At 44.8% G+C, this 15,733-nt stretch overlaps 1 protein-coding gene across 1 annotated transcript in view; it reads right to left on the reverse strand.

The window, feature by feature from the left end:
- FARP2 (FERM, ARH/RhoGEF and pleckstrin domain protein 2) overlaps positions 1 to 15,733 on the reverse strand; it is a gene marked incomplete at both ends in the record, with an annotated part of 117,693 nt that overhangs the window by 69,536 nt on the left and 32,424 nt on the right. Inside the window, 5 exons of the mRNA XM_080720054.1 lie at positions 539 to 653; positions 5,040 to 5,137; positions 9,111 to 9,189; positions 12,212 to 12,254; positions 14,023 to 14,127. Coding sequence (XP_080576180.1) covers positions 539 to 653; positions 5,040 to 5,137; positions 9,111 to 9,189; positions 12,212 to 12,254; positions 14,023 to 14,127 — 440 coding nt within the window. The remainder of the gene's footprint in view (positions 1 to 538; positions 654 to 5,039; positions 5,138 to 9,110; positions 9,190 to 12,211; positions 12,255 to 14,022; positions 14,128 to 15,733) is intronic.

Raw genomic sequence — 15,733 nt, forward strand, 5'->3', positions numbered from 1 at the left:
AGAAGGCCACGCAAAGCCCACCAGAACAACGTCCACAGGCCCTGCTCCTTTGGCGGGGCAGAGCTCCCAGCTCGGTGAGCCCACAGCAGCTCTTCTTGCTCTGCACTCTCCTCCAGCTTCCGGTCTGCTGTCTGAGGACAGCACGGTGTCTGGTTAGAGACACCGAAACACAGTAGGTCAAAGCATGTGGCTGTCCACATAATTCCCAATGCCAGATGCAGGCAGACACTGTCAGTCCTGCTCCACCACGGCGTGGGCTGCTTTCCCCTGGAGGATGACTCCTGCCACACCATGGGGAAATAGCATTTCTTGCTGGTTTCTTTGGGGCCGGAAGCAGATCCCACCAAGGCAGCACATTCTGCTTGCCAGAACTTCCTGAACCGGACTGGCACAGCCTGTGCCAACTGAGATGCCCAGAGCAGGCAGGCAGCTCAGAGTTGAGGCCAGAGAGCGAGAGGGTTCTGATCTTGCAGAAACCTGAACAAGGGTCCTCGTGGGTCCACACTGTCTGCCACAGAGCCAGTCATGTCCAACTTACGTGTGCCCCCGATGGAAGTCCAGGATTTTCTCAAGAGACTGTTCCTGGTTGGGTAAGTACTGGTTGGCTTTGAGGTGTTCTCGATCCAGCGTTTCATCATAGTCTCCTATTTCCGCTAGGAAGAGACAATGAAAGTCAGTTATTCAGATTTTGACATAAAGTTAACAGTATTTTGTACATGCATACACCATACCAGAAATTATTTGAAGTTTGTACTAAAATAACATATTTTTAGCTCGGCATGGTGGTGCACGCTTGTAATCCCACCGCTTGGGAGGCTGAGACAGGAGGGATTACACAGGTTCGAAGCCAGCCTCAGTTACTTAGTGAGGCTCTCAGCAACTTTGAGACCCTGTTTCCAAATAAAATATAAAATAGGTCTGGGAGTATAGCCTGGAGGTAGAAAAGCCCCTGGGTTCCACCCCCAGTACCACAAAAAAACCATATTTCTAATAAATCCACGATTCTTAATTTTATTTTTCCAAATATTTTATGCTGTTCAAAGGCAACTAAGAAAGCAGGTGGATGGCATTTTCTCAACTCCTGAAGAGCAGAGGCTCTAAAGAGCCTGACGGAGGCCAAGGGTGAGCACTCCTGGATCTAATGTGCTTAGTATTCCTTTAAACCACACTCTAAACAGGGCGTGGTGACACACGCTTGTCATCCCAGCATTCGGGAGGCTGGACAGAAGGATCACGGTTTGTGGCCAGCCTCAGCTACATAGAGAGGCCCTTTGCAACTCAGTGAGACTCTGTTCCAAAAATAAAGAATTAAAAAATAGGGCTGTGGGTGTATCTCAGAGGTAGAATGACGCTGGGTTCCATCCTCAGTACCGCAAATAAATAAATAAATAAACAAATAAATAAAACCTCACTTTATATATAAGTTGTCTCATGGTTATTGTGGCCAGGATCATGTATCTTGTTTTAGGATGTATATTATTTATTTACTACATTAGCATATAACTTTATTTACAATGATGGGACAAACTGCACATCTACACACATACACAGGACAACATATTTCATTTTATTACATTTTTGTGGTGCTGGGAATTGAAACCAGGGGCATTCTACCTCCAGGCTACACTCCCAGCCCTATTTTAATTTGAAACAGGGTCTATCTAGATTGATGAGAGTTTCACTACTTGTTGAGGCTGTCTTCAAACTTATGATCCTCCTGTCTCAGCCTCCCAAGTACTGGAATTGCAAGCATGTGTTACCTGACTTTGGATAATGTATTTTAAATTATTTTTTCTAGCTGAGCATAGTGACCCACCCTATAATTCCAGTACTTGGAAGGCTGAGACAGGAGGATTACAAGTTCAAGGTCAGCAACCTTGTGAGGCCCTCTGCAACTTAATGAGATCCTGTTTCAAATAAAAATAAAATCAGGCTGGGGGTATATCCCTGAGTTCAATCCTTAGTGACACACACACACATGTATACACACACACACACACACACACACACACACACACACACACACATATATATTTTTTTTTCCAGTACTGGGGATGAACCCAGGGGCATTCTACCTCCAAGCTATGTCCCCAGCCCTATATTTTATTCTTTATTTTGAAAGAGGGTCTCATTAAGTTGCAAAGAGCCTCACTAAGTAGCTGAGGCTGGTCACAAACAGTAAATCCTCCTGTCTCAGCCTCCCAAATGCTGGGATTATAAGCGTGCATCACCAAGGCCGGCTTCAAATTTTATATATTTTTAAGTTTAACTCTGTTTCTTAAACAGTATTAGACCCAGTAATTTTATTGTATTAAATTATGGGGATTGAACCCAGGGGCAATTTACCTCTGAGTTACATACCCAGCCCTATATTTTATTTTGAGACAGGGTCTAAGTTGTGGAGGGCCTAAGCAGCTAAAGCTGGCCGCAAACCTGTGATCTTCCTGTCTCAGCCTCCCAAGTACAAGGATTACAAGCTAGACCTAATAAAATTGGCTTAGACCCCATAATTTTTTTTTTTTTTTTTTTTTTTGGTGGTACTGGGGTGGAACCCAGGGGCTTTTCTATCTCTGGGCTACACTCCCAGACCTATTTTATATTTCACATGAAAACAGGGTCTCACTAAGTTGTTGAGAACCTCACTAATTAGCTGAGGCTGGCTTTGTTTTTTTTTCCCTTTGGTGGTACTGGGGTTCCTGGAAATCATTCTACCTCCGGGCTATACTCCCAGACCTATTTTATATATTTTTTTATTTGGAAACAGGGTCTCTGAAGCCAGAGTGGCTGGTTTCGAACCTGCGCGATCCTCCTGTCTCCGCCTCCCAAGAGCAGGGATTACAAGCGTGCGCCACCACGCCTGGCATCTGAGGCTGGCTTTGAACCTGTGCAATCCTCCTGTCTCCGCCTCCCAAGCGCAGGGATTACAAGCGTGCGCCACCACGCCTGGCATCTGAGGCTGGCTTTGAACCTGTGCAATCCTCCTGTCTCCGCCTCCCAAGCGCTGGGATTACAAGTGTGTGCCACCACGCCTGGCTTAGACCCAATAATTTCAAGCAATATACTTTTTTTGTTTTGAGAAAATCCTGCATTCACAGGAAAGTTGCCAAGCCATCCCCTTAGAGCCCTGGTGCCACCCCTGGTGCAGTGGGGACCTCATCGCCCCTGGGTATGGTACAACCACATGCATCTGCAAGCTGCCCAGTCTAGACTCAGACCCTGCTATGGGTCAGCACGTGCTCTTCTTTATGCAGCAGCAGGCCCAGTTCAGAACGCAGTGCTGCAGGAGCTGAGCTGCCTCTCTGGGTGGCACACGCAGGGAAAGCAGATGCTGCCAAGCTGCTGTGAATCGCAGTCCACCTGAACCACCCATGGTCTCCAGCAAGTGCACCCACGAGGAGTTGTGAAGCGTGCACTTAAGAGCTGCCTGTCTGCCATGGAACCTGGAGACCAAACATGCACCAAGGGAGTCATGTCCCTTGCGCAGGAGGCAAGCCCACAGTAAGATTTGCCAATTGAAGAGGGCAAGGAAGGCGAAGGGAACTGCATATACCTCTGGCACTTGCTAGCTCCCAGGACTTCTAGAACTTTCTCTTTTAGATGTCCACCACTTAATCTCAGAACGTGACTCTGCAGGAGGAGCACGGGGTCACGCCTTCCGTCCAGAGGCAACGTGGGCCTCTGTCTCCAGCCCAAGGCTAGTGGCTTCCTCAGGCCCTGCGAAGCACAGGCTCCCCAGAAACGCCTACTTCTAAAGTCACTATGGCTGCTCTTCTGCACAACCTCTTGCTGCCAGCGAGACAGCACAGAAATGTTTTGTTTTTCCTTCATGGCTGGCGTTTAACTAGTCAGAGATGAATGTGACTGCACCCCCAGGCGGCCCCTTTCTGGGTGTGCTAAGAGTCGGGTATATAGTCTGAAAGTAGACTGAAGATGTATTTTTGTTAAAATGAATAAATGCAGCCGGGCGTGGTGGCGCACGCTTGTAATCCCCGCGCTTGGGAGGCAGAGACAGGAGGATCGCGCAGGTTCGAAGCCAGCCGTGCTGGCGTAAGAGACCCTGTTTCAAAAATATAAAATAGGTCTGGGAGTGTAGCCCGGAGAAAGGAGGGCTTCCAGGAACCCCAGTACCACCAAAAAAAAAAAAAATAATAAATAAATAAATAAATAAATAAATGAATAAATGCATACAGGCATAAATGAAAAAATACAAATCAAAGGAATGACTGTGGCTACAAAGTTTAGTTATAGCCTCCAGGCAGAGACCACTGGCATCAAGGAGTTTTGCCTTATAGAAGTTAACCTTCAGTTTGTCAAATATATATATATATATTTGGTAGTACTGGGGTTCCTGGAAACCCTTCTACCTCTGGCCACACTCCCAGACACCTATTTTTTATATTTTATTTGGAAACAGGGTCTCTTAGCCAGCGAGGCTGGCTTTGAACTGCCCGATCCTTTTGTCTCCGCCTCCCAAGAGCAGGGATGACAAGCGTGTGCCACCATGCCCGGCGTCAAAAATATATTTGAGTCACATAGTGGTGCATGCCTGTAATCTCAGTTACTCAGGAGGCTGAGGCAGGAGGATCACAAGTTTGAGGCCAGCTTGAGCAATTTAAGAGACCCTGTCTCAAAATAAAAACTAAAAACAGACAATATGATGTTTTTTTTTTTTTGTGTGTGTGTGTGTGTGTGTATATGGTACTGGGGATAGAACCCAGGGGCATTCTACCTTCAAGCAATACCCCCAGTCCTATTTTTTTTTGTTGTTGTTCTTTATTTTGAAACAGGATCTCACTGAGTTGTAAAGGGCCTAAGTAGCTGAGGCTGTTCGAGAACTGTGATCCTCCTGTCTCAGCCTCCCAAATGCTGGGACTACAAGTGTGCACCACCACACCCGGCTTCAGACAATGTATCAATGGAATGCCTCTTTTTTTTTTATCAGACCGCTAATCACTCATGTGCAACCAGCCACTACGTGTGGCTCCTGGTGCCCACGGCATCGCCTGTATCCGCTTCCCACCGCCAGCAGAGATACTGACACTGCAGAAGGTGGGATGTGAGGAGGGCTGCTGTGGTGACGGTGCAGGCCAGGCGCTCCTCCAACAGGTCTCTCTTGAGCTGCAAGGCAAACAAGTACCTAGAAGGGAGTTAAAACAAAACAGAAATCAGTTCCAAAAGTTCTCTGAAGGCAATACAGATATGTCTCAGAAGCAAGAGAGTACACAAGGAAGCAAAATGGAGGGCATTCATGAAATAGGCAAAGTTATGAAAGGCCTTTCAGGCAACAAGTGGGCACTGGCCAAAGTCAGATAACAACTCGACTCAGCAGACTGAGTCACACACATCAAAGAGTACACAGAAAGCGCTGAGCCCGGCATGGTGGCCACGCTTGTGATCCCCACGCTTGGGAGGCTGAGACAGGATTGCAAGGTTCAAAGCCAGCCTCAGCTACTTAGTGAGGCTCTCGGCAACTTAGTGAAAACCCTGTTTCCAAATAAAGTATAAAATAGGTCTGGGAGTATAACCCAGAGGTAGAAATTAGCCTTTCAGGCCTGCCACATACCCACACAATCACTATCTGCAGCAATACCTTCACCTAGGAAGCTCAGAAAGTCCTATTACAAAACTGTGCTCAAAGTTTTTGATAAAATGCCAAATATATACAACTAAGACAAAGTTTAAAATGTGTCTCTAATGGAGCTGGCTGTGGTGGCGTACATTGTAATCCCAGCATTTGGGAGGAGACCTCAGGAGGATCGTGGTTTGTGGACAGCCTCAGCTACTTAGGCCCTTTGCAACTCATTAAGACCCTGTTTCAAAATAAAGAATAAGCCGGGCGGGGTGGCACACACTTGTAATCCCCACACTTGGGAGGCTGAGACAGAGGATCACGCAGGTTCGAAGCCAGCCTCAGCTACTTAGTGAGGCTCTCAGCAACTTAGTGAGACCCTGTTTCCAAATAAAATATAAAATAGTGCCCAGAGGTAGAAAGCTCCTGGGTTCTACCCCCAGTAACACCAAAAAACAACAAAACAAACAAACAAACAAACAAAAGAATAAAAATTAGGGCTGGGGGTATAGCTTAGAGGTAGAATGCCCCTGGGTTCTATCCCCAGTATTACACATACACACCCACACCCACACACACAAGTGTCTCTGAGCCAGTTGTGGTAGCACATGCTTATAATCCTAGTACTTGGGAGGCTAAGTCAGGAGGATCGAAGGTTCGTGGTCAGTCTTGGCTATGTAGTGAGGCCATCCGCAACTTAGTGGGACCCTATTTCACAAAAATAAAAAAATAGGACCAGGGGTGTAGCTTGGAGGTAGAATGTTGCTGGATTCAAGCCACAGTTTTAAAAAAAAGTCTATGAAAAATTTTAACTGCTTGATAATACTTGGTCTTGGCTTGGATCTCAGACACAGGCACTTGTTTTTTTTTTTTTTTGTTTTTTTTTTTTTTGCAGTCATAGGGGTGGAACAGGGGCATTCCTTGAGCTACATTCCAAGTCCTATTTTTTATTCTTTATTTTGAAACAGGGTCTCACTGCGTTGCAAAGGGCCTCACTAAGTAGCTGAGGCTGTCTGTGAACTGCTATCCTTTGGTCTCCGCCTCCCAGTGCTGGGATGACAAGCGTGCGCCCCATCCGCTGAGAAACAGGCCTTCTGGAGTCCACTGGTGAACACGTAAAGACAGAGGCGACCTAGGAAACAGTGACACTCATCTATTCTGCCATCAACAAGCTCGTGTTATGTTCCAGGTCTCGTTCTTCGAACTAGAACACAACAGTGAACAAAATGCCTGCTTCATGAGGATTTAAAATGTAAATAGTGCAAGCTATTTTACTATATTCCTCTTTTGTGGTACTGGGGAATAAATCCAGGGGTATCTACCTCTGAACTACACCTCAGGCCCTTTTTATGTCTTATTTTGAAATAGGGTGTTGCTAAGTTCCTGAGGGCCGGTCTCACACCTGCAGTCCTTACATCTTAGCCTCCCAAGTGCTGGGATCACAGGTGTTTGCCACCACACCCAAGTTACTACATTCTCTTAAATTTTACATGTGTATAAGCTGGGCATGGTAGCACACACCTGTGATTCCAGTATTTGGGAGGCTGAGACGGGGACAGAAGATTCAAGGATAGCTTCAACAAAGAAGCAAGACCCTCGGCATCTTAGGGACATCCTGTTTCAAATAAAAAATAAAAGCCAGGGTTGGTGGTGCACACTTGTATTTCCAGTTACTTGGAGACTGAGACAGGAGGATAGCAGGTTTGAAGCCAGCCTCGGCAACTTGGCCAGGCCACCTGAAACTTAAGAACGTGTTTCCAAATTAATAAAATTGGGGTGGGATTGATGTAGCTTAGAGGTAGAATGCTTCTAGGTTCTATCCCCAGTGCCACAAAATAAATAATAAATAAAAATTCAAAATAAAAAGGGCTGGGGGTGTAGCTCAGAGGTAAAATTCTTCTGGGTTCAATCTCTAATACCCTCCTAAAAAAAAAAAAAAAAGAAAAAGAAAACAAAAAAGCAACAAAAAAACCCCCCAACAACAATAATAATAATTACAACGTGGTGGTGCGTGCTTGTAATCCCAGCACTTGGGAGGTGAGGACAGGAGGATCGCAGGTTTGTGGCCAACCTCAGCTACTTACTGAGGCCCTCTGCAACTCAGTGAGATCCTGTTTCAAAACAAAAAGAATAACAAACAGTGCAGAGGTGTAGTTTGAAGGAGGCAGAATGCCCCTGGGTTCAATCCCTAGGCACCTTAAAGAGTAGCACAAGCCAGGGTGGTGGCACATTTGGGAGGCTGGATAGGAGGCTCGTGGTTCACAGACAGCCTCAGCTACTTAGTGAGGCCCTTTGCAACTTGGCAAGACCCTGTTTCAAAATAAAGAATAAAAAGCCAGGAGTGGTGGTGCACGTTTGTAATTCTAGCATTTGGGAAGCTGAGACAGGATGGTCATGATTCACGGATAGCCTCAGCTGTTAATGAGGTCCTTTGCAATTCAGTGAGACCTTGCTTCAAAATAAGGAATAAAAGCCAGGCGTGGTGGCGCACACTTGTAATCCCCGCACTTGGGAGGCGGAGAACAGGAGGATGGCGCAGGTTTGAAGCCAGCCGCACTGGCTTAAGAGACCCTGTTTCCAAATAAAAATATAAAATAGAAAGTGTAGCCCAGAGGTAGAAGGGTTTCCAGGAACACCAGTACCACCAAAAAAAAAAAAAAAAGGAATAAAAAATAGAAATGAGAGTGTTGCTCAGAGGTAAAATGCTTCTGGGTTCCATCCCCAGTACTGGAAGAAGAAAAAAAAAAAAAAAAAAAAAAAGGCTGGGAGTGTCTCCCGAAGGTAGAATGCCCCTGTGTTCCATCCCCAGCAACACACACACACACACAAACACACATGGTAGAATTGCTACAAAACTTTGTGCATATACAGAAACCTAAGCTCATCTGAAAAATACTGGTATGGCATCCTAGACATTCCATTCCAATTTTTTTTTTCGGTACTGGGGATGGAACCCAGGGGCATTTGGCCTCCGAGCTACACCCTCTTCCCTATTTTTTATTCTTCATTTTGAAACATGGTCTAAGTTGCAGAGAGCCTCTCTAAGTAGCTAAGGCTGTCCGCGAACGGTGATCCTCTGGTCGCAGCCTCCTGAGTGCTGGGATTACAAGCGTGCCCACCATGCCCAGCTCCATTCCAATTTTACTCCCCCATTTGTGCTATACACCTTTCTTATAAGTCCTGCTGCGCATTTGTGTTTGTACAAGACTTAACTGCAAAATGCTTCTCCTTAACTACTCTGCGCTTGCTAGTTTCTGTGTATACATGAACACATTTCACATTTACTGTTTTGAGGACTGAACCCAGGGGCATTCTACTTCTGAGCTGCGCTCCCAGGCCAATTTCATTTTTATCTGGAAGCAAGGTCTTGCTAAGCGGTTGAGAGCCTTGCTAAGTTGCTGAGGCTGGCTTTGGACCTGCAACCCTCTGGTCTCAGCCTCCCAAGTGCTGGGGTTCCAGGTGTGCACCAGCCAGCTAGCACGCTCACTCACGACAGGTGCAGGGCACCAGCCCCGAGCGCCCAGCGCGCCAAGCTCGTCACCTTGTATACTCCTCTTGCAACTGGCCAGGATCAGGCGGGAAAAATTTTACAGCGAGGCGAAGCACTGTGTTCTTTGGTCCTGTGAAAAGAACAATTTTAAATTTCACAAAGTCAGTCTACTTATTCTCTTCCCATATACTGCTGTGTAATCGAGCTAATGCTTTTACATACACTGTAAGGCATGTTTTTCAAGATAAGATGGCATTAAGGAGTATTTCCTATGCAGACATTTATGATTCCTAAGTACCAATACATATTTCAAAGAGTAATTTAAAATATTTTGCTTTAAGCCAAGATAAGGATTCCCTAAAAATAAGTAGAAAAGTTGTACTTTAAAAATTTTATTTTTTTATTTTATTTTATTTTTTGCAGGTCTGGGGATGAAACCCAGGGGCATTCTACCTCTGAGCTACACCCTCGCCCTATTTTTTATTCTTTATTTTGAAACCGGGTCTCACTGAGTTGCAGAGGGCCTCACTAAAGTAGCTGAGGCTGTCTGCGAACTGCGATTCTCCGGTCTCAGCCTCCCGAATGCTGGGATTACAAGCGTGCACCACTGCCACCGGGTAAAAATTTTAAGTAATATCTCCAGGCGTGGTGGTGCACACTTGTAATCCCCGTGCTTGGGAAGCTGAGACAGGAGGATTGCACAGGTTCGAAGCCAGCCTCAGCTACTTAGTGAGGCTCTCAGCAATTTATGGAGACCCTGTTTCCAAATAAAGTATAAAACAGGTATGGGAGTATATCCTGGAGGTAGAAAAGCCCCTGGTTTCCACCCCCAGTACCACACACACACACACACACACACACACACACACACACACACACACACATAAATAAATAAATAAAATAAAAATTAAATATATTACTTGGATGGGGGTGTTGCTCTGTGGTAGAGCAACATGTGCTAGGCTGCATGAGACCCTAGGTTCAATCCCCAAAAGCACTGAACAAATTTAAAATATATACACTTTTTTTTCCTTGCTATACTGAGGATGGAACTTGGGGGCATTCTATCTCTGAGCTACACCTCCAGACCTACTTTATTCTTTATTTTGTTTATTTATTTTTGTAGAACCAGAGCTGGAACCTAGGGGAATTGTACCCCTGAGCTACACCCCAGCTCTATTTTTTGGTCTTTATTTTTGAAACAGGGTTCCACTGAGTTGCGAGGGGCCCAAGTAGCTGAGGCTGCTGGTTAACCTCGATCTCCACCTTCTGAATGCTGGGATTACAAGCGTGCGCCAACGCACCCAGCATTATTCTTTATTTTTAGACAGGGTCTCACTTAGTTGTGGAGGCCTCACAAATGCTGAGGTTGGCCACAAACCTGTGATACTGCCTGTCTCAGCCTCCCAAGCACTAGGATTATAAGTGAAAGCCACCATGCCTGACATTTATCTTCTTTTATTGTAGAGCTACACCCCCAGTCCTATTTCCTTTCGAAACTTGGTCTCACTGAACTGCAGAGGGCCTCACTAAGTTGCTAAGAATGGTTGTGAACTCATGGCCCTCCTGTCTCAGCCTCCTGTGTACTGGGATTACAGGTGTGCATCACCAAACTGCCTGCTTGTTTATATTTTAGGATAAAAATGGTAAAATTAAGGTATTTATGCCATTTCAATTGTAATAAGAACCTTATTTATTTTTATTATTATTATTATTATTATTATTATTATTATTATTATTATTATACTGGGGTGGAAGTCAGAGGCATTCTCTGACTTTATTAAAATTCTTTATTAAAAATAAAGAATTTTTAATTCTTTATTTGGAAACAGGGTCTCACTGAGTTGCAAAGGGCCTCACTAAGTAGCTGAGGCTGTCCTTGAACCGTGATCCTCCTGTCTCAGCCTCCCAAATGCTGGGATTACAAGCGTGCACCACCACACCTGGCAGAACCATATTATTTTTAAAGGCCTTATACATTTTAACGAAAGAAAAATATTATTGCCATTAACTAAACTGAACTACAATTACTATAAAGAAAGGGCATAAGGAAGCCGGGCGTGGTGGCGCATGTTTGTAATTCTAGCTTTCGGGAGGCTGAGACAGGAGGATTGTGGTTCGTGGGCAGCCTCAGCTACTTAGTGAGGCCCTTTGCAACTAGTGAGAACCCTGTTTCAAAATAAAAAATAAAAAGTAGAGTGGAGGTGTAGCGCAAAGGTCGAATGCCCCCCTGGGTTCCATCCTCAGTACCACACACACACACAAAAAGGATAAAGCATAAGATATAGTTAATCTAAATATCTTCATGTCACTGAAATTTAATAATAACATGGTCATGAGCTGGGTGCGGTGGGGTGTGCCTGTAATACAGTACTGGGGAGGCTGAGACGGAAGGATCACGGGTTCGAAGACAACCTCACCCAACAGTGAGACCCTCAGCAACTTATTGAGACCCTGTTTCCAAATAAGAAATACAATTGGGATGGGGGTGCAGCTCAAAGGGAGAATGACCCTGAGTTCAATCCCCAATACCAAAAATAAATAGTAGTCATGTAATTTCCACCAAAAAGAACTCTTTTGCTAAGAGTATGGCAACCTAAATAGCTATAGCTTCTTAGTGTAAAGCAAAGTTACTTTTATATATCCTTTCTTCAATTTAGTTCTTAAAAAAGACAGTGATTCAGACAAGACTTCTGCATACACAATGGTACAAGCATTACTATATGTCTTAATTTTGAAATTTAATAAGAAAAATAACAAAGTAATTATGATCACAATTACAATTCTGTTTAGAATGATAATATTAACTATTTTATTAAAATGCTAACTAAGGCAGCACCAAGGCACCTTTTTATTCCTAGAAAGAAGCTACACACTTAGTTTTTTTTGATATTGGGCAAAAATTAATACACCAAACAATACATGCTGAGATTTCCAAATTTAAGCACATCACCTTGGACCACTGGACCATCCGAGTTCAACCCCCCCTGCAGTTTAAAACGTAACAGCAAAGTGACTCCGCGCTCCTCCACTGTCAGTGGAGGCTTCACTGCCACCCATCCTGAGTGGGTGTGGACACAACTGCAGTCTGAATATTCCAGAACAAGGCACCTCAGATGAGCAGGATTTTAGGAGTTAAAAAAAGGACTTACTTCGTACTTGCCTAGTGATGGGTTTCATAGGCTCAAGCCAGATCTAAAGAGGATTTAACAGAAGAGAAAAATCTATTAAATAATTCTCCACTTAACAAAAGAAAAATATTTTTTTGTGTGGTACTGGGGGTGGAACCCAGGGGCTTTCTACCTCCGGGCTACACCCCCAGCCCTATTTAATACTTTATTTGGAAACAGGTTCTCAGTAAGTTGCTGAGAGCCTCACTAAGTAGCTGAGGCTGGCTTCCAACCTGTGCGATCCTCCTGTCTCAGCCTCCAAAGTGCTGGGATTACAAGCGTGCCCACCGCGCTAAGCCAACAAAAGAAATTTTTATGAATGCACTATTTAACTCTCCTCTCCTCTTACACCCAAAGAGAATTACTGATAAACTGCAAGGAAAGCTCAGTAATGCCTGTATCAAGAAATGTGGGAGCCGGGTGTGGTGGCGCACGCTTGTAATCCCAGCATTCAGGAGGCTGAGACTTGGAGGATCGTGGTTCGCGGACAGCCTCAGCTGCTTAGTGAGGCCCTCTGCAACTCAGTGAGACCTGGTTTCAAAAATAAAGAATAAAAAATAGGGCAGGGGTGTAGCTCAGAGGTCAAATGCCCCTGGGTTCCATCCCTAGACCTGCAAAAAAAAAAAAAAAAAAAAAAAGGAAATGCAGGGTGAGCTAGGTGTGATAGTGCCTGTAACCCTGGTACTTGGGAGGCTGAGACAGGAGGGTCCTCAAGTTTGAGGTGAGCCTCAGCAACTTAACAAAATCCTCAGTAACTCAGCAAGACCATGTCTCAAAATTAAACAGGAAAAGGGAGGCAGCATGGTGGGCACGCTTTCCATCCCAGGATTCAGGAGGCTGAGACCGGAGGATCGCGGTTCGCGGACAGCCTCAGCTACTTAGTGAGGCCCTCTGCACTTAGTGAGATCCTGTTTCCAAATAAAGTAGAGCTGGGAGGTAGAAAAGCCCCTGGGTTCCACCCTCAGTACCACAAAAAATAGTTACATCTATATATACTGAAGCTTAGCCAGGCATCATACTCAGGTGTAGTGGGCTGTAATCCCAGTACTTGGAAGGCTGAGGCAGAGGGATTGCAAGTTTGAGGTTTGAGGCCAGCATCAGAAACTTAGGGAGATACTCTTTTTTTTTTTTTTTTACATTGAGGAAGGAACCCAGGGGCATTCTACATCTGAGCTACATTCCCAGCCCCTTTTTATTTTGAAAAAGGTCTTGCTAAGTTGCTGAGGTTGACCTTGAATCTGTAAGCCCTGGTCTTAGCTTCCCAAGTACTGGGATTACAGGTATGTGCCACCATGCCCATAAGATCCTGTTTCAAAGTAAAAAATAGAACGGGCTGGGGTTGTAGTTGAGAAGTAGTAATGCCTCTGGGTTCAACACCCAATACAAAATAAAGCAAACAAAATGCCGAAACTCCATACTTTTTAAGGTTATGTCTATTAAGGAAAACCAGGCAAAACCAGTGTTATTTCCCCCCCTCAAATTCCACTTTTAAAAGGTTTCCAGGCAGAATACACCTGAGGCTGTTGTGGTAACTTAGGAAAAAGGGTTTCCTTGGTGCGTGTGTGCTAACTGACAGGATACATTTAGAGAGAATGTGAAGTCAAACTTAGGTTAAAGGCAGACACAGTTCTTAGAGTTACAACAAAATGCTTTCATAGCACAGATCTGATAAGAAGAACATATCACTTACACTTGTGTCACTGCGGTAGGTCCCGAAAGGCTCCATGTGCACTGTGCACATACCTCTACAAGAAGGCTAAAGCCTGTCTCCAAAGCAAATCACAAGCACTCACCCAGTAGGACTGGCTGTTCTCAAACTCCAGCCCGAAGTAGTCGCACTCAATCAGGTTCAAGCGCGTCCACACTTGGGTCAGCAGCACCTGGCCATCGCACTTGGGCTGTGAGGAGACAGGGGAGAAGCAGCTTGAGGGTGGAATGGGGACAAAAAGTCATGAAAACTGGCATCAAGCTACTTTCCTCCTATCAAACTTCACTTACTCTCTTTACTTTTGCCTTCTAGTAATATAATAAGATTTATAAACTATCACAAAGCAAACAGCTGAACCTGAGGCAGTCGTGTTAGAAACGAACAACAGAATTGATGGAGCTAAAACTTCCTTCCACCTTACATTACTGCCTTGTGTGCTTCTAGTGATATTTCTTTGTAACCTTAGGCTATAGGAACCATAATTTTGAAATTTGCCAAAAGCAGAGTCTCAGTCTCTGCTTACATATGATCCCCATTTACATGGTTAAGAACAGCATGAACTGATCAAAAATGAGATGGGGCAATCAGCTCTCCATTAAGAGGAAAAATGAGCCAGGCATGGTGGTGCATGCTTGTAATCCCTGCGCTTGGGAGGTGAAGATAGGAGGATCACTCAGGTTCGAAACCAGCCTTGCTGGTTTAAGAGACCCTGTTTCCCAATAAAAATATAAAATAGGTCTTGGAGTGTAGCCTGGAGGTAGAAGGGTTCCCAGGAACCCCAGTACCACACACAAAAAAAAAGGAAAAATGTTAGATTCTATTTTATACTATTCATAAAAAAAAAAGAGAGAGAGAGCGAGCCGGGCGTGGTGGGCACGCTTGTAATCCCAGCATTCCAAAGGCTGAGACTGGCGGATCGTGGTTCACGGACGGCCTCAGCTACTTAGTGAGGCCCTCCACAACTCAGTGAGACCTGGTTTCAAAATAAAGAGTAAAAAATAGGGCAGGGGGTGTAGCTTGGAGGTAGAATGCCCCTGGGTTCTATCCCCAGATCTGCAAACAAACAAACAAACAAACAAACAAACAAACAAAAACAGAGCCAAGTGTGGCAATGCATGCTTGTAATCCCAGTATTCGGGAGGTGAGCCCGGAGGACTGCAGTTCATGGACAGCCTCAGCTACTTCACAACTCAGTGAGACTGTTTCAGAAAATAAAGATGAGGGAGACAGGAGAGAGGAGAGAGGAGAGGAGAGAGGGAAAGAGAAACTGTGGGTTCTTGTTCTGAACTAGGTATAGAAAACACTAGCCCGAACTCTTTTCCTGTAAACGTAAGCAATTTTTATTATTACAAAGATGGAAAGATAGAATATAGCTTAGAGTAAAGCAGTATGTCAGAGAGAGAGAGAGAGAGAGAGAGGGAGAGAGAGAGAGAGAGAGAGAGACACAGACAGACAGACAGACAGACAGACAGACAGACAGACATAGTGGTATGACTTGAAGTCACCGGAAATTTCTGGATACAGAGTATTTTACATCAATAATTTTCTAACCAGACTAGATTCACCCTTTTTCCAGGGCAGGTCTTCTGATGTGGAGATTCTTTCTTGCAGACCTGCCTGTCTCCAGCACAGACCCCATGCCTTTGGTTACACTCCAAATGTGTGGATTATCAGGATCTCCTGGAGGCATTCCCCCACATCCTTGAGGAAGGTTGCTTCTCTTAGAAATATAAAAGACTCTAGCCTTTTGGGCTGCTTCTATTCTCTTGCTAATTATCCTTGTAGGCTGGAAGTCT

The sequence above is a fragment of the Muscardinus avellanarius genome (genome assembly GCF_963383645.1).
Source record: "Muscardinus avellanarius genome assembly, chromosome: 2".
Lineage (NCBI taxonomy): Eukaryota > Metazoa > Chordata > Mammalia > Rodentia > Gliridae > Muscardinus > Muscardinus avellanarius.